General features: G+C 38.4%; 1 protein-coding gene across 2 annotated transcripts in view; it reads right to left on the bottom strand.

Moving 5' to 3' along the window:
• The window catches only part of LOC139724105 (uncharacterized), a 134,373-nt gene that overhangs the window by 76,121 nt on the left and 32,221 nt on the right, over nucleotides 1–26,031 (bottom strand). For both annotated transcript variants that reach the window (XM_071635303.1, XM_071635304.1), the window contains one exon: nucleotides 2,969–3,220. In XM_071635303.1, the coding sequence (XP_071491404.1) occupies nucleotides 2,969–3,220 (252 nt within the window). The remainder of the gene's footprint in view (nucleotides 1–2,968; nucleotides 3,221–26,031) is intronic.

Genomic DNA, 26,031 nt, shown 5'->3' with positions numbered 1-26,031 from the left:
AACACACTTCACGTTTAACATGTCCCCATGGTATATGTAATGTCTCTTCTGCATAAGCCAGTTCACAATTATGGCAATGGTCTACACTGACCTCTGCATCACAGACTTTCGAAGACATGGATTACGTTTTTCATTTGATGAACAGTTGAAAAAAGCCAAGTAGAAAATGGCAATTAATGTGGAAGTGCTGCATGAATGCCTTTTGTTGATTTGGTTTAAAAAAAAAGACTGTAAAACCAGAAATGTTCACATGCATTTTAATTTCACAAATTTTGTGAGAGCCCAGATTTGCAAAACTAAGACGCATGCAATTTTTTTTTTTTTTGTCTACACTGTATCATTGAATGCTAAAATTCCTCGCTTCACAGTATTCACCTGAAAATTCCTACTGGCTGTATGCATCTAGTTTATAAATCAACATCTCTAACAGAGTTTTCATCAAGATCTATCCAGAGTTTCAAACTCGGTACCTTGGCAACAATTCAATTTCAAGAGAAGGTCTGCATTAAACCTTTATCGGGACATGCTCAAACTGTTACTGTAAACTGGTTTATGAGTGGTCACATGTGGCCTCTTTCATATGACTGTGACATAAGAACGATGTATAGTAAATCAGTGGTCTCCATTTCATATCTGCAGACAATGAATCAGGGGGGCATTTCATGAAGCATTTTTGTCCGACAACTTGTCGGACAAATTTGCTCTCAGCCAACCAGATGCAAGGATTTCAGTAGCTTGTAACATTTTGTCAGACGAAATATCTGACAAAATGCTTCATGAAATACCCCCCTGATGTCATCACATGTGAATGGATATTCTCTTTAAGACACAGCAGCTGAAAGATACTGTGTGTTCTTGAAAAAAAAATGAGAAATGAATTTCAAGGTTTCCTTTCATTTATCATAGCTGGCAACCTTGAGGCAAACTTTGATGCTTGTTGCTCAGGTTTAAAACATATAATCATCTTCTCAGGAATTTTCAGCAGGTTTTGGGAATGACTCCTGAAGAGAGAGGCTATCCTCCAGAAGGCTTAGATGCAATAAGTGACATGAGCAGTATATGCATGTCACACAGACATACACAAATGCAAATTTGACATTAAAGAGATAGTACAGTATTGGTTGAGATGAGAATTGGGCTTTTAAATTTTTGCAAGATACCAAGAAAACACTTATAACATAGTACAAAGGATACCATTTTAATAGGAATTCAACGTTTATTTGATGAAAATCGGGTTTTGAATAACTGAAACATTCAAAAACAAAGTGAAACAAAGCGATCGTTACAAAGTGTGGGTCCCACACTTTATAAGAATCGATCTTTTTGGATATCTCAGCTACTTCAAAACCAATTTTTATCAAATAAATGTTGAATTCCTCAATGAATTGCATGCTCTTTCATATTTTATATGACATTTCTCATTATCTCACCTTAAAATATTAGAAACCTGAAATTAGGTCTCAACCAGAACTGTATGATCCCTTTAAGGGTGCAATGTCATGCTCTATTTACAGTGTCTTGAGTATGTTCTAACACAAGTACCACTTGCAAGAAGCAAATCTAAAATGCTCACTTAGTCCCAGATAAAAGGAGACGCCTTACGCCAATCGCGGCAATCTAAAGGCAGCAAAAACTGTGCACGACTGATTCCATCAATGCTCATGGGGCCTTTCTTTCAAGGAGAATGTTATTTGGAAGATAACATACCCTGGAGAGACATTACCCTAGAAAGATTGCTACCCACAGGAGAGGAAAGAAAAAACAGACCACAGAGATATTGCGTGCCATGGGCAAATTTACTTTAGATGAAAGTAACGATAAACAGCAACGGATCAATTAAGAATTTCAGCAAAATATGACGATGAAGAAGTTGTAGCCACCTCAATGAATGGAGTCATCCAACATGCCGCCTCACCCCTCCGCCCCTGAATACACAGATCAATCCATGTAATTGAGGTAATGCTTTCTGCATGGACTGAAAGCATGTTTGTTGTTGATGTACTGTAAACGTGGAAATTTTCGCGGTACATTAATTTTCGCGGATTTCGCGCTACGCTCGGCTAGCGCGAATTCAAAAACGCGCGAATATATCTTCACAATTTTCTACGCACATTTTGAACGGGATGAATTGTGTGCGCTTCATCGATGATACTGCTACGTAGTACAATGTACAGGCATGTTTACGCTTCTAGTACTGTGCGAAGAGACGATACCCTAGATTGCTGTGTACTGTAGCATGCATGTGTGCACCGCACGCATCGATGCTACAGTCCCCCCGTGACTACGGTACTAGAGTCACAGCTGTACTACGTATTTGAGTGCTTGTACTCGCAGTCGAGCCGCTCGCTACGTCGCTTGTCGTAGCAAGCTATGTAGCAGAGGCTTTGGATGAAAGCAGTTAATGTGTACTACAGTAAAGTAACCTGCTGCGGAGCGCGAATTTAAGAACCCGCGAATACGTTTTCGAGCCGCTCAGCGCGAAAAATTAATCGCGCGAAAATATTGACGTTTACAGTACCCTGTAATTTTATCCATTATGTCACTAATTCCACAATTTTTTAAATGGACATGTTCTATGATGCTTTGTAAAATCTATCCAATGCCTGTAAGGAGATGACTCTTCCATACAGATTTTTAAGAAAATACATTTTTGGTATTTTCTGACATTCTGTTTTTGTGCATTTGTTTTTGTTTTTGCTTTTCTTTTCTTTTTCTTTCTTTTTTTTTGGGGGGGGGGGTGAGTGTTGAATTTTTCAATGCTCAACATCAGGAACACTAAAAGAAACACATCTCAGTAACATGAAACAGTAACAATAAGCATTGGTCAATGCTGTACAAACCCTGCAGGTGGATGTTGCTCAAACAAGCCCTGACCCCACCCGCCGTCTACCATGGTGATCAAGAATTACCACACCCACTGTCTACCAGTGATGATGGTGAATGGGGTAGAGGATGCCCCTTTCCTCACCTTGGTGTGGCTGGCCTTGAGGGCCTCTAGCTGGGCCTTCATCCTCTCCTCTGCCTTCCGATGCTGCTCGATGACGGCGTGGAGCGACGCCACCACATCCTTGGTGTCCATCCCCTTCTTCTTCTCCTCCTCAGACTCGCCCCGCCCCCCTCCCGCCTTCTCGCTGTCCCGCTGCAAGGCGGAGAAGGGGCTGGTCAGGGTGTACTGCCGGTGCTGGTTCTTGGAGGGCCTGAGTATTTTGGCTCGCTCATTCTACACGCAGAAAAGGCATATAAACAAAACAAGAATGTTCAATTACATTACTAAATTAGGGTCTGTTAGGTACGTTATCTTTTTAATGATTTTTGCACTGTCTATAGGTATCATTGTGTATGAAACATGCATGAAATATATAAATGATGCTGGCAGTTGTTAAAATCATAATTATATGCTCTTAAATCATACAAACAGGAAACTACTCTTCTTTTTGTCGCTTGGTGTTTTCTACTATTACAGAATAGAAACACCCACCAGCAACTGTTACATATAGAGACAAATAATTTCTCATTCTTATTTGGTGATATTTGCAATGTGCCTTTAAGTGTTACCATTACTTACTGTAACAGGAAAAGCACACATACTTCTTTGCTATCATCAATCACTACTGTTCATAATCTCTCATGCAGTATTATGTCACAGGCAGCCTCACACAGAAGCTATGTAGGAAGACAATCAATCACATCTACAGTTCACAGTCGACCGCTTCAAGCAACCATTACTTGTCACAAGTTTATCAGCAGTTAACCCCCCTTTCTTTGCCCCCTTGGACATCTGGAAGATGCCTTGGACGAAAAGTGATGGCTGCATTCGACTCTCTTTGCAACAAATGGCATATTACGAGTCTGTGGCAGTTTGGCCCATGTTAATGCCACACTTGGCACAGTCAATGCCGTCCAACTCACACATCACAGCACTTGCTTGCGGGGGAGGTTTGCATTAACGTGGGCAAGAGTAGTTGCCTCCAGTTGCACCACTCCTTGCAATCAGATATTGAACCTGCCATGATTAAAGGATTTTCATGTTCTCCACTCTACACAAGTAGCTCATAAAGGTATGCTGCATCTTCTGTTTCTTGCCAACAACCTACCGCTCCCGGGCTTTGAAATGTCATACATCCTTTGAACACTCTTTACATGATTATAAGAATGTAAAGAATGCTGAAAAGAGCTCATGGGACTTCATAACGGGTAATGATACTGGTAGAATGAGTATGCAGAATATTATCCTTCATAAACAGGCTTACAAACAAAATGTGACAGAGACAGGAAGGATAATATTGCAACCACTGTGAAGTTGAATTGCATGGGAAAAAAATATTTCATCATCGGCACATATCAGTTTCAAATCACAAGACAATCTAAATGTAGACAGCAGCGGTATAATTAAGACTTCGGATCTTTGCTATTCATACAGGAAGATGATGATGATGATGATGATGATGATGATGATGATGATGATGATGATGATGATGATGATGATGATGATGATCCACTACAGCATTTGTATAGCGCCATATATCTGTCATAGAAACATTCAAAGGTGCAGACTCCTCCAAGAGAGTTAGCAATTGAATGTCGGTGAAAAATTTGAGTCTTGATTGAGGCTCTGAAGTGATCCAGATTGTCAATTTCACAAAGAAAATGCTAGTGATATCATGGCACTGTCAAACCTTCTGGCTAATAGTTTTGTATTGCTGCCTTAAAAAAAAAAATCAAGAAAAAAACAGAAAGAGGAGACACTGGAGGAAATAAAACACTCAGAATTGTGACAGATTCACCATGCTATCATCTTGGAAATGCAGCAGGTTCATTCTCATGAGGTAAAATATCATAATGGACATATATACAACTACATATGTATAGCATGCACACTTATTTAAGCCCTTATTCAATGATTGAGTTCAGACTACACATTCACATGCCTGGCAAATTCAATGCCAGAAAGACACTGGATAAATGAAATGCATTTTTAACCCATTAAAGACGAGTCCCAAGAATACTCGGGCAGGTGTCTATGGGAAATGCGTGTTTTAGCAAAATCAGTCCGTCCCCACTGGATTAAAGTGATTAAATAGGATCAAAATTGGGCTCTAAAAATAAATGATAAATTTACCTTTATGTTTTCTTTACATTGTTGTAAACATGTGACATCACAAGCTGCAGTAGTCTTCTAATCCAGCAGTGACTGAGCAGAAACTTAAAAAATTCGTAACTTTTGAATAGATTGTCTGATTTTCCTCAAACTCTCACTGATGCATTCTATTGATATTCAAATTTTCAATTCAATTCAATTCAATTCAATATTGATGCATTCACTCAATTCACATGTCTATGAAGGTGGACTTGTCCTTTAAGATGCAAAAGTCAAATGGTATAAAGTTGCTACAACACTGATGGCAGAATCTATGTGTTTTGATGATCAACAGTTAGCAAATTTACTTCTATATAAAATGCCAGATTAAAAAAGAAAAAAAAAAATCACCAAAATGAGACATCGCTTGCATCATGATTGACCCATGTTTTCCGCCCTGAATGATTCTGGTGATCTCTACATATCAAAAAGGAAAAAAAAAAAATGGCAGTACACAGGAAGCTCTACTAATCTTGCGATTCATCTTGATCTGTCTGGAGCTTCTTCCATTTTTATGTTCAGTGTCTTCTTTCTTTCTTTTTTTTTTTATTGGGGGGGGGGGGAAGACAGAAAAGGACGATCAGCAGAGGACGGCAGTGTAATCACGCAGAGAAGTTGGCCAATAGTAGGCTATTTCATGAACGGGCCAATCTGCCGATTGGGGGGGGGGAGGAGGGGGATGGGAAAAGTGTGCTACTTCCCACTTCAGTCTGATGAAGATGTGACCACTGTGGTCACGTTTTTCACATCAAGAAATCATTGTACCTGGAAGAGCACCCCTGGGAGGTGTACCAGACCAGGGACGAATTCACGATGATGCCAACTACAGTATCCAGCGGAAGGTTTATTTCCACTCTAAACTTCAGATGAAGTTTGACGAATTGATGGCATGCTCTTCAATACAAAATTCTCTGACAGTCTGTTTAAAAAATCACACTACAGATTTCACTTTTTTTCCAGATCTGCTGTCTTGTGAAAATTTGCAGATCATAAACTGTTGTATTTCTTTGACTGCCTCAAGCCAGGTTGACTGACATCTTGTTGTTCATACTCCAAATAATTCTCTCAACCTGAGTTTTTTCTAAGTAACTCTTCTACATAGACCATTCTACAAATGTAAATATCCTGTGCCCACATATAAACAAAGAACCTACCGTTCCTTAACTAAAAACAAATGTGTTACCTGAAAAGAATTGCATGATGGAAATGAAGAGGATTAACAAGAACTATAGCTGTACTGATTCAACAACCAAAACTTTTCATCTGCTACATGTGTAGTTCATTCACATCAAAAGACTGTAATTTCAAAACTGAAAAACATTTTTCTCTTCATTATATCAATTTCAGGGTAATATCACACAACTGAAGACATTAATACATGTATGCTGTTCTACATTCAAATGCACAAATATACACACAGAAAAATCTGACAAATTATCTCTGGTAATAAAAACACCCACAAAAACTGATGAATGTGTGCAACACGGTTGCCTATAAAAATAGTACTGGCCGAATGTCCCCACAATCAGTGCTACTGCTCTGTGTGCTTTGAGTGCTGGCTGGCACAGAAAACCACCCAGTATTACACACTGTAAAAAGTATCCGGCACAGAAAGGGTTGAAAAACATTATTAGTCTGACACAAAGTCTTGGCAATGGTTTCAAACCAAAATCTGGTACCAGTCTGGCCCACCAGCATGCTACCAAGCCTATATTGTCGCTGGGGCGATAAGACGTCATATCTACAAAATGTCTAACGTTCAGGAGAGCCAAAAAACATGGCGGCCAAAGCACTGTGGCGAATGGGATAGCCTTTCCTTTGACTTGCCGTGGTGGTTTCATTTTTGGAGTAAGACAGTTGGGATTTGGACAGGACATCACTTAACCCATTATTTGACCATTAATCTAAAAAACTCATTTCCACCAAAATTGCAGATACAAGGTCTTATCACCCCAGCGACAATATACTGTCACATTCATTTTGTAAGATCCAACCACACTGATCTGGAGAGCTCAGAAATAAAGACTAACTATGCAGAAGCTTTTGACTGAGAAAAGTTTCTTTTTTTTTCTTCTTTTTTTAATTGACATCCTGATGGCCAGACTTTACACAACACCAGCTGTCACTCAAGGAGCCAGGTCACATATTATATAAAAATGAATACCCAATGAACAAAGTACAAGGTTTCAGTCATTTGTGTTTGTCAAACAAAGAGAAGGCTTTGAACACCCACTCAACCTGTCTTTGTCCGCATTACTAATGACGAAAGAGACGGCCTTACACACATCACATCACATAACGTGAGATTTTTCTTTCAAAAATACTCATTACAGTTAAAACTTGTGAAGTTCGTACAAGATACAACAAATTCACCTTGTACAATCCATCTACATGTTGCATGGCAAGCTTGGTAATAACTGCCAGCATAATTATCTCACTGTAGATTTTATTATGATGCCACTAACACCACTCCCTTTTTTCCTCCTTCAAAAGATGAAATACATTTACCAACATCATTGCTAAGTAAATCAACAGATAAAACTGTACACAAAAGAAAAAGCCAAAGTGAAATGCCTGTTAGAAATCAATTAAACATGGAGCTGATTTGCTTAGCAATCTGTTCACATAATCAACTACCAGTAACCTGAATAAGACAGACAGCTACTGTTGAATGACATTGTCAGTGTTTTTCTTTCAGATCATACATGTCGGCACTGGAGGCAGAACTCATGTTTACAGAGCTCAAATATTGTGGTGGGTGTAACGGGATACACCTCTGCCATGTGTGATGGGACGCAGCCATGCGAGATCTGGAGTTAAATTACCAGGAAGTGTGCCTAGAGAACACGCTTTCTTGGCCACTTCCTGTGAAATATCTTGCCTCCCGACCAGAGGAGATTGGGTCCTATTGACGGAGAAATCTCACCTAGCCCTTTTTTTCTTTGCCCCCCCCCCCCCAAAAAAAAAAAATAACAACATTAGGTAAAGAAATACTAGCCACCTTCTCTCATTCAAAACCATACACACATACTCCAAACTCAGGGGCTACGTGCATTATTAGGTGATCCGAGTATCCTCTCGGATCACCTTCTGTATCTGTACGGATTCTTTGTTTTTCTTCTTCTTCTTTATTTCTCCTCAAAAGTTGTGCAGAGGTTAGCTCAGAAAGTCCGCTGCCTGTCAATTTCAAAATTATATCATGTATGCATCATGTCCCAAAGACGGCAAATCTAATGTATCATTGTGATCAGTCGACCGTGACGTCACTATGACGTCATTATATGAAAACACATTCTCAATCATATCTCATTAATGAAATGGAATTTTTCAATGAAATTTACGTCACATATATTTAAAGTTATGCGCATTCTACTCATGTTCTCAAAATTCATATTTTCTCTTAAAACGTGCGCGTACGCGCGCGTTGAAATATTTGTATGCTCCAATCGAGCTCAAATTTTTTTTGCACACGTTTCAGACCATTTGGAGCATTTTTTGAAAAATTGAAAAAATCGGACGGACGCGTACGCGCGCTGCGCGCATATACGCACGCACAGCTCATATGCAATTGAAATTTGCAGTTTTTTCACTTTGATCGCATGTCTGAAATGTCAAGGAATATTTATACCACGTTTCAAGTCAATCCGACTCAATATGACGTCATACGGGGCCGTCAAAGTTGAAATTCCGCGCGCGCGTCAATGGCGATATACAGTACAACTATGCCAAAAACTGTCAATTTTAAATCCGATTTTACTCGTCAGGATGGACGGTGACCCTCCATTTTCTGTACATATTTTGAAAGCTGATGAGTTGTACATGTCATTTCATGGGGTGGCAATGCTGACAAAATGATTAAAAGATATCAAATTTCTTAATAAAGTAAAAAAAGTAAATTTTCAAAATGACGTCCTCAAATTTCAAGTTCATTCGAGCGTATCTCACTAGTCCTTTGTCAATTTTCACCCAGATTTCAGTATGATGTAGCTTATTTAATGTTCTTTCAATCATAAAATTACAATATTTTGATTGGATAACGGTATCACCTCGTAAAAATGGATTAAAAGTAATCTTGTCAAATTTGACCAGTTTACGTGTTATCTCTATGGGAGTGCAGTTTTTCTGGAAATGAAAATTGACATGACTATCTTTATCGAGCACTAGCTCACTTAAGCTTTGGTAAATTTCTCCCAGATTTTAATATGTTGTAGCTGAGACTTTACCCTACCGTAAGTGTGCCCTTTGTTTTTTCATACGATGTCGGAATCACGTCAAAAAATTGGGTTGAAATTCAGGCTTATCTTCGATGTATTGAGATATTTCTTTCTTTCTGCAACTTTCTTTGCAATAACTCAAGAAAAACGGCCTCTATCACTTCTATATTTTGCACATGTTTAGTTCATGTCACGTACATTATTTCATAAAATAACAACTACTTGATCGGACACCATCTTGGGTATGTAAAGTAGGGTCAAAGGTCATAAGTGTTTCACCCTGTATCTTAGTGAATACATGTCCTATCTTTCCCATATTTTGCACACGCAAAGACCATGTTACAAGGATCATTTCACAAAATAACCACTTTTTACTCAGATGCCATCTTGTCGTTGCAAATTGAGGTCAAAGGTCATATGTACTTCTTTTTGTATCTTCGTTATGACGTGTTATCTCTATGGGAGGGAATTTTCTTTAATCTGAAAATTGACATGATTGTCTTTATCGAGCACTAGCTCACTTACCCTTCGGTGAATTTCTCCCAGATTTTAATATGTTGTAGCTGAGACTTTGCGCTATCGTTTTGTTTCCTTTGTTTTTTCATACGATGTCGGGATTACGATAAAAAAATTGGTTGAAATTAAAGCTTATCTTCTATGTATTGAGATATTTCTTTCTTTCTGCAACTCTCTTTGCAATAACTCAAGAAAAACACGCCCTATCACCCCCATATTTTGCACATGTTTAGTTCATGTCTCGTACATTATTTCATAAAATAACAACTACTAGATCAGACAACATCTTGGGTATGTAAATTAGGGTCAAAGGTCATAAATGTTTCATCTTGTATCTTAGTGAATACCTGTCCTATCTTTCCCATATTTTCCACACGTATAGACGATGTCGCGAGAATCATTTCACAAAATAACCACTATTTCATCAGATGCAATCTTGGGAGTGCAAAGGTGGGTCAAAGGTCATATGTATTCATTGCTGTATCTTCGTTATTCAGTGTATACAGAATTTGGTACCAAAGATGGCAGATATGACTCCCTTTTCTAAATGAGAATGCAAACATCACACGGCCAATGTCTCTAAACACAGATGAAACTTGTATGGTCATGCCTATTGCGATCAGGACTCGAATCATTGATAAAAAAAAAAAATCGGATCACCTTAATTTGTCAGTGATGACAAATTACAATCTCTAGTTGGGACTTGACATTTAAAGCAAAAAAATAGGAAAATACAGACCTGACAGATGGATACAAATATAGTACAAGCAGGTTTGAGACCAACATCATTGAAAGGAAAACAAATGGATGCATGTGCTCACAAAAAAGCTGATAATGTGTAGGAAAGGAAAAATGTTATCGGTCTAAAGATATATTGATTACCATTGAAAAAAATTATAAGTTGTCAAACCCTCTTTGACAAATAAATGAATAGCTAAATATGAAATTGAATATGTACATGTATGAATACCAACAACAAATCAAAACATAAACAGATAGAATAAGAACTAGAGATTGTAATTTGTCATCACTGACAAATTAAGGTGATCCGATCTTTTTTTTAATCAATGATTCGAGTCCTGATACTGCAAAGTCTCAGCTACAACATATTAAAATCTGAGAGAAATTCACCGAAGCATAAGTATGATAGTGCTCGATAAAGAGAGTCATGTCAATTTTCACATCTAAAAAATTCCCTCCCATAGAGATAACACGTCATAGCAAAGATAGAAAAAGAAGTACATATGACCTTTGACCCCACTTTGCACAGACAAGATGGCATCTGAGCAAAAAGTGGTTATTTTATGAAATGATCCCTGTAACATGGTCTTTACGTGTGCAAAATATGGGAAAGATAGGACATGTATTCACCAAGACACAGGATGAAACATCTATGACCTTTGACCCTAATTTACATACCCAAGATGGCGTCTGATCAAGTAGTTGTAATTTTATGAAATAATTTTCGTGACATGAACTAAACATGTGCAAAATATGAAGGTGATAGGGGCTTTTTTTCTTGAGTTATTGCAAAGAAAGTTGCAAAAAGAAAGAAATATTTCAATACATCGAAGATAAACTTTAATTTCAACCAAGTTTTTTCACGTGATCCCGACAACGTATGAAAAAACAAAGGGCACACTTACGATAGCCCTACATCTCAGCTACAACATATTAAAATCTTAGAGAAATTCACCGAAGCATAAGTGAGCTAGTGCTCGATAAAGATAGTCATGTCAATTTTCATTTCCATAAAAATTGCACTCCCATAGAGATTACACGTAAACTGGTCAAATTTGACAGGGTTACCTTCAATCCATTTTTTCAAGGTGATGTCGTCATCAAATCAAAATTGTTTAACTATATTTATGAAAGAGCATTTCATAAGCTACAACATATTGAAATTTGGGTGAAAATTGGCAAAGGATTAGTGAGATACGCTCGAGTAAACTTGAAATTTGATGACGTCACTTTGAAAATTTACTTTTTTTACTTTATTAAGAAATTTGATATCTTTTAATCATTTTATCAGCATAGCCAGCCCATGAAATGACATGTACAACTTATCACCTTTCAGAATATGTAAAGAAAATGGGGGGTCACCGTCCATCCTGACGAGTAAAATCCGATTTAAAATTGGCGGTTTTTTGGCATAGTTGCACTGTGTATCCCCATTGACGCACGCGCGGAATTTTGAATTTGACGGGCCCGTATGACGTCATATTGAGTTGGATCGACTTGAAACTTGGTAGAAATATTCCTTGAAATTTCGGACATCCGATCCGTGTGAAAAAATTGAAAATTTCTATTTCATATTAGCTGTGCGTGCGTATATGTGCGCGCGCGTACGCGTCCGTCCAATTTTTTCAATTTTTCAAAAAATGCTCCAAATGGTCTGAAACGTGTGCAAAAAAAGTTTGAGCTGGATTTGAGCATACAAATATTTCAACGCGCGCGTACGCGCGCGTTTTGAGATAAAAATGAATTTTGAGAATATGAGTAGAATGCGCTTGACTTGAAATATATGTGACATAAATTTCATTGAAATATTCCATTCCATTAATGAGATATGCATGAAAATGTGTTTTCATATAATGACGTCATAGTGACGTCACGGTTGACTGATCACTATGATTTTACTTGCGCTGTCGTCTTTGCGACATGATACATATATGGTATAAGTCTGACATTGAGAGGCAATGCACTTTCTGAGCTAACCTCTGCACAACATTTGAGGAGAAATAAAGAAGAAGAAGAAAAACAAAGAATCCGTACAGATACAGAAGGTGATCCGAGAGGATACTCGGATCACCTAATAAAGAGCTTGACAAAAATAAATGAATTGATAAATAATTAATTTCAAAATAAATATGAATAAACATGGAAATGTAACAAAAAAATGAATCATAATAAGAAAAAAAGAAAATGAGAGCCTGCCCGAATCAATAGTATCCAGCTACCACTTTGTCCTCCTTGCTCCCATAATGACAGTGACATCAAATTATATCTGTTGGGTGACTAAGATTGATGGACCCAGAAAGTAATCATCATAAATATGCATCCTGCACACTGATCAGGTGTACAATATGGGGAGAATAAGAAAATGGGCCTTAATTTTTCTTCTGTCAGAGCTCCTCTACACAATATATCTTTCTTTCTGGGAAAATCTACAGTGTATCATCTTTTTGCATTAAAAAAAAAAAGCTATTTTATCTCAATATCATTTTAATCATCATGTTTAAATCGCTATTGCTGTGCAAACTTTCCTATGGGAAGCATATTAATTCACTTGTATTTCACAGTACATACACATACTTTCATCCAAGAACTTACTTAATCCAACAAAGATACAACCTATCAATTTTGATCATTAGGGGAGTGTACATTAACATTCACATTCCAAAAGTTCAGTTTCATATCAAATTTGAAAGCATAACTTTAAGGTACCTGTGGAAAATTTTATGAGCTTCCTGTTTACTTTTCCAGAGAGAGAGCCTACTCATCTACACATCGAAGATTCTACAATATCCTAATGAATGACACAGGTTCATAAAATAGGGATGCCTGCATATCTGCATGTCTGGAATTTTTAAACCCATTGATGGTTCGTGAAACGTGGCATTATTCCATGTTAAAAACAATGTGGCATGTTACATCTGCAGAGCTGAAAATGAGCATCAAGTTTAATGTCTTGCACATGTCGCTTGTAGCCAAGGCCGGTGATAGAAGATACCTTGTGGGATTGCCATAAGAAAAAAATATTAAACGATTTTTTTGCAATCAATTGGTTATCATAATCAAGTTTCATTAAAGAAAAAAAAACACCTGGATTCATTCACATCTCTAATGATCTGTTGCTTATGATTTGGTGCATTCATCCATAATGGCTTTCTCTTCCAATAAACTTTTCCTTCAAAAAGATACACATAGCAATCAATCCATAACAACCACCACAATTAAAGTGTCTTGTAAATGCTATAAGACAAGAAAAAAAGTTAGTCATGATTCAAACAGAGATAGGATTACATGAGAGAGAGGGGGAGAAAAAGAGGGAGAAAAATTGGGTCTGAAAGAGGAAGATATCAATAATGCAGAAAAGGTTATGGGGTCAAGAAGCACCACTTGAGAAATGTTCCGTGCCAAAGAAACACTGCGCCGACTGCCCTCACAACTTGTTTCACATATTTCATCGCCACATAACTGTGCATTGTTGGACCTGCAGACAAACATCCACAGTACTTCAAACTCTACAACTGGAACGGCACACTCTCAGCAGCACCATTGGTGACAGACATTCTAGAATTTCTATGATTCCAGTCCTCAAATCATATCGTGATTTCTGTCATCGGCAGTCCAGTCAACTGGAAAATTCAATTAGACGATTGTGTCAGGTAGTGACTGTGTTTCCTGCTCCCTTCCATTACCCCCTTCCCCTCCCCTCCTCCAAACTGACCCCCCCCCCCCCTTCAAAGAAAAACCAAAGTTACAGGGAGACAAAGGTCAGAATGTACACATATAATATCCTTTAATACTTTACTTAGTTTATGGTTTACACTCCAGATCATTACCTTCTTGTACATACAATGTATATATTGACATACCAACAGACCATTATAATATAAACAAAGAAGAGTCTACAATCCCCCCCCCCCCAAAAAAAGACACATTAACCTCAGACAGACTGGTGCATACCTGTTCATTCTTTGAGTTGCTCTGTCCAACGTGTCCGAATCACAGCAAGCATTGTACACTTCACTATCAAAAAATCATCTATGAACGATTGAATTGCCCTTGCATGCCTCGTGGGATGGGTATCTAAATAGTCCTTTATAGATTCTTTCATCGTGTAATTTCATCTCCTCCTCCCTATCCCCCCTCCCCCCCCCCACCCCAGCAAATGGTTAATTATGCCATCAAGTCACTCGCCTATAGTTTAATCACGAACGCTTATGGATGGTCACCATCTCAATGGGTAAAGATGTGATCGAGAATGACAATGGTACGATGTGCGCTCCGAGGTGATTCACTCGATCAAACCAATTCGGTCGGATTATGAACTATTAAGCATGAGAAAGATGCACATCACGCCACTGATCGGAGGAACAATGGTCCGCCGGTACCATCCCCTGAATCACTCTCTGATGGAAAAGCCCTTGTGCAAGTGAAATTAGAGAAAATATTTATTCCAGCCGGAGACAAGATGCTGGCCATGTACACGGCATTAGTCATACAGGGCCACGGTGTGAGTCACCCAGACTCAACAGACCAAGACTGGAAGAAAGCAGCCAGACATTCCTTTACTTGTTTTACTTGGTGACCATATCTGCATCATTGTCCATCACCAGAGGCAGACACCCAGGTATCATCGAAAACAATGCAAGTTTGGTCTAGAAAGAAACAATGAATTCACACACAACAGCACATGTACACATGTTAAAGGACAAGTTCACCTTCATAAACATAAGGATTGAGAGAATGCAACAATATTAGTAGAACACATCAGTGAAAGTTTGAGGAAAATTGCACAATCGATGCAAAAGTTATGAATTTTTAAAATTTTCGAGTTGGAACCGCTGGATGAGGAGACTACTACAGCTTGTGAGTCATATGCGTATAACAGTATAAAGAAAATGTAAAGAAAATTCAACATATTTTCACTTTTTTCGCATAATAAAAGAGCACTTGACTTGACTCTTTCTAAAGGCAGGGGGAATAATATTACCCATAACATTTGTCGGTAACGAGTCGGGGGAATGTGTACTTTTTGCAAAAGATGAAATTTTGTGAAATTCTCTTTATATTTTCCTTATATTGTTGTACGCATGTGACATCTAAGTTATTCACACACTGCAGTAGTCTTCTCATCCAGCGGTTACTGCACAAAAACTTCAAAAATTCATAACTTTTGAACGGATTGTCCAATTTTCCTCAAACTTTCAATGATGTGTTCTACTAATATTGCTACATTCTCTCAATCCTTATGTTTATGAAGGTGAACTTGTCCTTTAAGTATTGATATTCATTTTGGAAAAGATGTAGGCCCTACAACTACAGGCAGACAGACGGTAATGGATAGATTAATAGATAGATAGATAGACAGATAGATAGATAGATAGATAGATAGATAGATAGATAGATAGACAGATAGATGAATGGACAGATGGATGGATAGATATAGGGCCCTATAGATATAGTAGGTAGGCAGACAGGAAGATGGATATACATTGTTGATAGAATTAGTGAGATGGATGAATGGATATAGATGTACTGCTGTAAAATTATGTACAAATGTACATGACATACAAAATGTGTGCAATAAGAGCTGTCATATATCAACTTTAGAACAATTGTTATTTTGCTTTTGTTTCTGTCTCTGTGTTCCTTTTTTGATCATCATGTCATATTTGTAATTTCACCTGCCAGCATATGAGAATTTTGACTGAAAAAGCCTGTGATCTATTATGTCCTACCCGATGACCAGTATCAGCAGCATCTTGGAAGAGCACAGCAAAAGGTCACAAGGGTAAATTCCTGTCTTCTCTGTCACAGAGAATAGAAGGCAGTTGCTTCCTCCTTCATTGACCTCTGGTAGTGGTACATGCTCTGTTGATGATGACCTTATTCATTCTCAATGAACACAAGTAGACTTGTTGGAAAGCTAACACATAAGGCTCTTGAAATTCACATCTCACACTAAACTTGACTCACAAATTTAGTCAATATCAAGAGAAAAGGAATTATTTGGGGTTCAATATTGTCCCCAATTCAATTATCTCAGTGACTGCTTTTGGCTGATTTGGGTACCACATGTACACCCGATTAAAGTACTGCCTGTGTCTATCCATTACTACTACCCACATTCTGTTTGTGTCAGATGTTACACAGAACAACTCCTAGAGAACAACCCAACTATTGAAAGGAAACACAGCCAAGAGTAAACATTATGGTGAAAAGAGTAAGGGGGCGCATTTCTATTCTGTAATGAGTTTTGCAGTGTTTGGCAGTGGCACAGTAAAGAGTTTTCAAACATAAAATTATACATGTAACATTCCTCAAAAACTGCCAATAATGAATTACATTACAGTATTATACTGATATGATATACTGTAAAACCACAAATTTTTGCATGGATACAATTTCATGAATTTTTTGAGCCAAGATTGGCAAAAATTCTTTGCACGCAAAAGATTTTGTCTACACAATGCGTTGAATGCCAGAGGCAATTCGGGAAAATTTTGTGCAGCGAAAAGAGGCCGTCTGCTTCATTCACAAAAATTCCATGCCTCAAATGTTCCGGGTTTTACAGGACCTGTGTCTCAAACACTGGAACAGGATTATTGATGCCCTAACTATTCTGGTATATGTATGTGTAAGTACAAATTCTTCAAATCACATACAGTTGCAGGCCTACATGTATAATGTACACTCAGAACAGAGCAAGCTCAATCAGCTACACCAACACTGGCTGAATATGATTTGAGAGTCTTCAGACTTAAAAAAAACAAGAGACCTGCGGGTCTAGCGCTCACCTGAGTATCGCAAGTTCACCTTTCATGCAGTCACTAATCTAAATTACACACAGCTCTACCAAAATTTGAACAGGCATTCTCAAGTAGAAGATGAAAATGTACAATTAGGGTCCAAATTCGGCCTGGGGCCCCCTGGGTGGAGCATGGTGCCCATTTTAACAAATTGAGATCCTAACCCCCTAGGGATGCTATCTGTCAAGTTTTGTAAACATCCATCATGCAGATTTCAAGAAGAAGATGAAATTTGGACCCTATTTGGACCCCCCCCCCCCCCCAAGGGGGACACCCCTGGATCTGGCATGAACAAACCTGGAGCTACAATTATTAATGTAGTAATTCATAGTATTAACTTAGCTCTATCACTTCTGGTTCTAGAGAAGAAGATTTGTAAAGATTCCTTATTTTTGCCCCCTGGGTGGGGCATGGTGCCCATTTTAACAAATTGAAATCCTAACCCTCTAGGGATGCTACCTGCCAAGTTTGGTGAAAATCGGTCATGGGGTTTTCAAGAAGAAGATGAAAATGTAAAAAGTTTACGGACGACGGACGAAGAACGATCACAATAGCTCACTTGAGCCTTCGGCTCAGGTGAGCTAAAAAACAAAAAAAAAAAGAAACATGAAACATGCTTAGACTAGTGTTTGCCAGGGAGGTGAGACCACCTCCCTGTGTTTACAAAGAGGGATTCTTTTCGAGTGTGAAAGTCCTCTTAAGTGCAAGGTCCCCTAGCCAACAGACCTGCTGAACACAATGTCAGAACTAACTATGCAGAGATGATAATATCTGATAAGAAACAGGGTGTTACCAGGGAGGTGACCATGCTGGTCAATAGTTACGTTCAGACGGCAGGCCCTAACCTCGAGGTTAGGAAACCTCGAGGTTTAGCTCTTGCCCCCTAACTACGACGTGTGTCCACACGACGAATCTTAACCTCGAGGTTACGAAACCTCGAGGTTACGCTTCTGCCCCCCCCCCCCCCCCCCCCCCCCCCCCCCCCGTAACTACGAGTGGGTCCCACTCGATGTTAAAACCACAAAACCGGAAGTTTCAGCCCACACTGGTGAACAAGGCGTCTATTTATTCTTTAGTCCAACCCTGTCGGACTCGCTTACAGGTACTCTTTTTCTCTGTCATGGTATGCAGAGATAGCACTGCACTGATGACTTTATGCCTTTATGAAGATACTCGTCAAAAACATTTTTTTTAGCGTCGGAGAAGAATATAGAATGCAGTAGCGAGTTTGACGTGTTCAGTTTCAGAGATCAAGTGCATGGGAAGAAAAGATGATGTTGTTGTGTCCTGCGTCATAGGTTTTTCACGTGTAGCGTATTTGTGGTGTACGTTTGGGAGGTTGACCCGGAAGCAGAGGGAAATTGTGGGGGCTGGAGTTTACGGCGAGGTCACTCTTAACTTCCCCCCCCCCCCCGTAACTACGAGTGGGTCCCACTCGATGTTAAAACCACAAAACCGGAAGTTTCAGCCCACACTGGTGAACAAGGCGTCTATTTATTCTTTAGTCCAACCCTGTCGGACTCGCTTACAGGTACTCTTTTTCTCTGTCATGGTATGCAGAGATAGCACTGCACTGATGACTTTATGCCTTTATGAAGATACTCGTCAAAAACATTTTTTTTAGCGTCGGAGAAGAATATAGAATGCAGTAGCGAGTTTGACGTGTTCAGTTTCAGAGATCAAGTGCATGGGAAGAAAAGATGATGTTGTTGTGTCCTGCGTCATAGGTTTTTCACGTGTAGCGTATTTGTGGTGTACGTTTGGGAGGTTGACCCGGAAGCAGAGGGAAATTGTGGGGGCTGGAGTTTACGGCGAGGTCACTCTTAACTTCGAGTTCGTTGTTTTTTGTGTCCACACGGTGCTTAACTATGAGTGGGGACCCCCCGCGGCTCGTGGTTAGAGCGCTAACCATAAGATTTCTCGTGGCTCGAAACATCGAGCAAACCTCGAGGTTTGCTAACTACGAGTGCGTCTTCACGGTCCCTAACTACAAGCTCTAACCTCAAAGTTTCCTAACTTCGAGGTTAAGGGCTCCCGTCTGAACGTAACTATTATAACCATTAACCTTGGACACTGTGCCACCTGGCTGTATTAACAGGGCTTCAAGTAATGTGTGGAATGCCTATTGAAGTGCTTTCAACAAACAAAGTCTTAGCAATTTCTAATTTCATCACAGCCTCAGAAGTAGCAGATGTGCTACACAACATACCCTCACATTACTTTTAGAAATTATATCGCAAAATTTGTTCATTTTTCCAACTATTCAACCGATCATTTCTTTCTTAATCTTCACAGAAATGTTTGAAATGGCAATGTAGACAGAAAGATTTTTTCTTTCTTTCTTTAACTGATGCAGAGAATGAACCACCGCTATGGCTTTGGCCCATCAGGACATATTTACAATGGGAACAAAGAATAAAATAGGGCCTACTGTAAAAGAATCAAAAACTTGCTTTGCAGATGGCCATGTTGAAGACTTCTCATGCAACTAAATTTATGCTAGAAAGTTGCTGTGAGATCTTTTCAATGACCAAAATACTTAAAATATATCAGAAAATTAACAGGATAGGAATCAATCACTTGTTAGCATCTAGACTTTGATATATAAGTCTACTGGGAAAAAAAAGACAAAAATATGAGATGATAAGTTGATGTTCAGAAATCATAAGATATCTCAGAAGTCAAACTTCGTGGATGTATCTCCATGATCCCCATAATGACTATAAAGATTAGTGAAGTTTGCCGATACACCCCGTGCACTACATTGTGCACTCTGCTCGCACATAAAATATTGACTTTCCGCATTACTGACAATGTTGAAACAGCATGGTGCACACCTCACATAGCAATGAGAAAGCTGCACCTGGGCACAATCATATACAAACTTAACATCTTTTGAGCTGAATGTGTTCGGATTAATAAGAGTTTCTGGGTCATGTGCAAATCAAGGTTTACACAAAGAGAATCAGTAGAATCAGTATTAAGCTTTCCCCTTTCAGGGCAATGAGGACTTTGTGATGCGTGCACTATATTTTAAACTTGATTTGATTTCAGGAAGATGCTTGTACATCATTGTACAACTAATCTTCTTCAAAAAAATTCATCATTGTGGAATCTGCTTTGAAAACCAAACCCTTGCAGGTTACTCATTACCAATGCCAGTATTAATCTTTCTCTCTCTTTCTTCTCTATATCTTTCTTTCTCTATCCCTGTTCTTTGCTCTGTTGTAGCCTGAGCCGTCAGACTTCAGCTTGGTGTTTTCTTCTTCAACTGCATTTTACAATAGCCAAAAACAAAACAAAACAAAAAAATCTAGTAATACAGAACTATATTTCTTTCATTGGATCAAAGTCTACGATTTTATAAAATTGTAAATTCTGTGATGACAAAAACTCAGGAATATGAATGTGATTTGTCAAGTGCTCCATTTCTGCCAAACCTATGCAACTTTCTCTTGAAATCATATTTTGCTAAATATATTATTTTAAAAAATATCATCCATACTAGTTTCCAAGAGAAGTAGGTACATGTGTATGTAAGTTTGGCTGTGGAAAACGCATCATTGCCCATTACTGGCTATAAAAAACTAATTTGAATTATTATATTCATGAGTACCTGAAGATTGATCAATAAAATCAATGACTAAATAATTTCAGTCAAGTACAGAGATGAAAGGAAAGGTCTACACTGGGTGTCAAGAGGTCTGTAACCTACATGATGTAAAGGCACATACCAGAGATGCCTGACCTGCGTGGCCTTTATAACACATACCCAACAATTGCCCTGCCCACCAACGAACATGTGTGTACCTGAAAATAACATTAAGCGCGGGTAGGGAGCGCACAGTAGTCATCACATATCAATAATTGACACGCGGTAGCCTCACCCGCCGCTTGTTTGTTTCTCCAGAGATGCTACTGTGCGGCGGCCGTTCCGTTTGATCAGCTCCACTAACGATGTATTAAGAGAATGGAGGGGCTATTGATTTTTGTCCTTTCACTGCAGCCACATCCCGTCTTCATGGACTTCTTGTGGTATTGTAGAGTGACCTTTTGCATGACCTGACAAACAGGCTATGATCTTCACATTAGAGAGCACTGGAATATATTATGCAACTGTATATACATTCAGAACAAATGTTTCAGGCCAAGACAAGTAATCATGACAGATCTAGACTCAAGAAACATCATCCCGATACATGCTCAAAACAGGCCTAATGCTGTTATGTTTTGTATATGATCTCAGATGCATATGAACCAAAGACAATATGATTAATCACGCTTGATTCTGACTAAGAATCTAATTGTTCATATAAAATTATGTGGAATCCCCTCCCCATCCCCCCTCCCCCACCCCTGTTGCATCCGGCCCTGTTACATATAAATAAAAATATCCATATATGTATTTGAATATGAAAAAAAAAAGTAATCACAAATTATGTCTATATAACCAACTACAGAATGGGGACATCATATCTGGCTAATTATTTTGTTGGATTATTTGTTAAAGTCTAAAAAGCAATATATCTAATACACAGTCAAATGACAATGAACATATTCCCACCATCACATCTAAGTACCATGGGCAAGTGAAACCCATTGTGTTGGATTTGAATAGTGATTTCGTACTTTACTTTCAAAGCAACATTACCAATGTTGTAGGCCTATACTAGTGTTCTTCAATTTGAATAAAAATGCTGACTTCATCCATCCCCAAAGACGTGTCAGATCACAATGTTCAACACGTAATACAAATCACATTGAGCAGAGTGCAGAGGGCAATATACTTCCTCTTGTGAGCCCTGGCCCAAATGCTTAAACGTTTTTCACCATTCTCTTGTATCTCCCTTTGTTTTATGTACAACGCTGCAACTTTTGCCGTGTGTACGTTGAATTTCTCTCTATTGCAAATTGTCTGTTTCCTACCAATTTTGCAATAAAATTATGATGGTAATTTGACATCTCAATCACAATGCAAAAAAACGTACATTGCCAGCAACATCATTCACATGACCACTTATAGAGGTTATTAAAGGACAAGTTCACCCTCATAAACATAAGGATTGAGAGAATGTAGCAATATTAGGAGAACACGTCATTGAAAGTTTGAGGAAAATCGGACAACCCGTTCAAAAGTTATGAATTTTTGAAGTTTTTGTGTAGTAACCGCTGGATGAGAAGACTACTGCGGTGTATGAATAACTTAGATGTCACATGCGTACAACAATATAAGGAAAATATAAAGAGAATTTCACAAAATTCCATCTTTTGAAAAAAGTACATATTCCCTTGACTCGTTACCGACATATGTTAGGGGTAATATTATTCCCCCTGCTTTTAGAAAGAGACAAGTCAAGTGCTCTTTTATTATGCGAAAAAAGTGAAAATATGTTGAATTTTCTTTACATTTTCTTTATCCTGTTGTACGCATATGACTCACAAGCTGTAGTAGTCTCCTCATCCAGCGGTTCCAACGCAAAAATTTTAAAAATTCATAACTTTTGCATCGATTGTCCAATTTTCCTCAAACTTTCACTGATGTGTTCTACTAATATTGTTGCATTTTCTCAATCCTTATGTTTATGAAGGTGAACTTGTCCTTTAAGACGTATCCGTGGGACACTGAATTGGGATTTCACCAGTGTTGCACAACAATCTAATTTGTTGAATTTCATTAGCGTTCACTGCAAGCTTGTTCATGTGCCACTACTTTCTTTCAAAATTTCTCATCATTTTTTCTGTAATGGCTTCTTCATAACAATATTTCAAACAGAGTGCGGGGGGAAAAAGGATATTGTACCCCCAATCTAATTACAGTGGTTTACAAGATCCATGTTACCAGTCCCCTTGCATGTCTCAATTATCGATGCTTAGCCCGGGCAGCTCTATCTAACTCACAGGCCCTTGGGTGGTGATGGGAACTCCTTCAACAATTTCCTGGCGAGGAATTTTAACTCATGAAACATATCGCTGGCATTTACACTTTCTTTATGTTTTTTCTTCTCCTTCCTTTAACTTCTCTGTACCTCCCCCAACCCAGCAGGTGTTATGCCTGTGACAGCACCTTGAAAAGTTCAGGGTTAAAGGTGTGATTATCAATCTTGGGATGCATGCCGTAACTGCTACATGACTGCCTGTCACACGAATCCTTCTATAGATCCATCTGCTTGCTTTACTTGGATGGGCCATGAATTAAAAAGTGCAAGTAATGACCAAGAAAGTATCAAGTACATTCGTACAACATTCATGATCCCAACATAGATGAAAATGGGAAACTAGACACAATCTGAATGGTGATGGTATCAAAGATTGAAATAATAACGACAATATCAAAAATAATGGTTAAAATCATGACAATGTAATAATGGAAATTAATGTCAGCATTCTGATAACTAATTGTACTGATAGCAGCAAACTGAAGAATTGTTATGTGTCTGCTCATTCTTTGAGTAAGTATTCATTTAGCAGAGTAATATATTCAACAAGTCTGACCTTAATTCATTGTCTGAGTTACATGTGTGATCAAATTTCCACAATTCTTAGTAGTTAATGACTTTCATCAGAAACAGCTTCCATCTAATGGTAACTTCAATGGACAAAGAAAGCTGAGTATCTTTTTACTAAATATCAAATTTCTTGGCTGCTCTTAACATCATACAAGAATTAATCCCAGTCCTCCATTTCAAGAATGCTGTCAATCTTTGCTTTATCACACAGGAACAGCTTAGGAAATGGCTTCATATCTCAACAGGGTAAATCAAACTAGCAGGTGCATACAAATGATTCGATGCACCTGTGGAAAATTCTGAGGAGGTCACCTTCCATGCTCAAGGTTGTACTGTACCCTAGCCTGTTCACACACACCAGAAATTTAACGGTTTTCAAATCTACAGTACATTTTTAATCATACATGTAATAAATTTAAAAAACCAGAACCCTGTGAGTAGTTGAGAGATTTAGAGATTTAAAGTGCTTCACTTGCAGCTGAAAGCTCCTTTTCTTTTTTTTTTTTCTTTCTTTGCCACATGATTATGGTGGCACACAAAATAAATTTTTACTTCGCAACCAATAACTTGTGTGTGAATGGGCCTCCTGAAAAGAGAACACGACATAAACGATAGCTAGTGGCTTCTATGAAGCACTATCACCTCTCCCAAGTAAAACAACATATCGTAGAAAAATCTTCCTCTTGCATGTTTTTCATCAGTTTTCCTTGTCCATCTCTTTCCATTCGTCTCATGTAACAACACCTGCACCACTTGACCTACAACAAGTTTTGTTAATTTGGAAAGCCACCAGCACTGAGCATTTCGGGGAAAGGCCTAGTTGTTCAAGAATGTGGTTATGAAAGCAGTTCTTTTTCTCAGAAATTGTCTACTTGTCTCCAAAGTTTCCATGTCTTGTTCTGTTTTTTAATCCACAAGGTTGTAACTTGGATAAGAGAAGACCTAATTCTCTACCACATCCTCTGATTTCATCACAACAAGGGGGCAACAACCTGCCTGTGATTGGCTATCAGCACTCCACAACACATGACCTTCCGAGAACACACCAGAAGTGATCACAGATTTAGTTACAAGCTTCTTTCCTTCCCCTGATGAATAATGAAGTTATCTTTCCGTCCCACCCTATGTCTCTGAAACCTAAACAACATGCGTAATGTTATTTGTCCAAGGATACATATAAAGCAGTTTACAGCAAAAGCAAAGTCGTGTGATTAATTCTAAATTATAACGTGCTAGTGACGAAAGACTCAGTGCATCAAGATTCACTCATATTAGAAGAAACTATTGTGCTAGATCACATCAAAAGTATCATGTGTGCTAATTAAAAGTTCCCAGCGAGAAGAAATTGCACTCATGGCCAACTGCTGACCCTGTTCAAAACAGGAACTCCTTAAAATTGGCAATCGTGGCCTGAATTTCCCTTCATGCGGGACAAGAGGGATTGTATTCATTACGTTAATTTGTAACTTTGTCCTTCAGTGCATTTCAGAGTTATCCTAGATCTTCAGATGGTTCCCTTTAACACCATATAAATTTGTTTACACCATTATTTGATTTTAATTACAGCAATATAGGAATAAATGATTAAGTAATTAAATATACTTAATACATTTCATGAGGCTAGACATTGTGCTCAATAAATCATTGCTGAAGAACAAGACACATATTAAAGATCATCCTTTGACTAATTTAAGTTTTCCCTTGTCGCAAATATTGCACAAGGACCATATTCAATAAACGTGCTGTATGTTCGTGAATAGGGGATGTATGCACTTTACAGTGTACACATGCACATGATGATTGTTATACTGCCAGATCTAAGTGCTATTCTTGGTTGACTGTTTACATGCCAAAACGTGTCTCCTGATATTTTAAGGTATTTCCTTGAAAACACAATGAATGTGGTACAGTTTACTGTAAAACACAATATTTTCACGAATTGGAGCTGACGGCCTTCTTCGCGGCATGAAATTTACGCGGGTTGCCACAGGCATTCAATGCGTATAGTGTAGACAAGAAATTTCACATGTATTTTAATTTCACGAATCTTGGCTCTCGCAAAATTTGCAAAATTAAAATGCACGCAAACATTCCTCGTTTTAGAGTAAACAAGACTG

The sequence above is a fragment of the Diadema antillarum genome, unplaced genomic scaffold, assembly GCF_040938485.1.
Source record: "Diadema antillarum isolate AM-2024a unplaced genomic scaffold, OU_Dant_1.0 scf00000207, whole genome shotgun sequence".
NCBI lineage: Eukaryota > Metazoa > Echinodermata > Echinoidea > Diadematoida > Diadematidae > Diadema > Diadema antillarum.
Note: the sequence above shows the minus strand (reverse complement) of the source record. Positions and strands in the feature narration are given on the sequence as shown.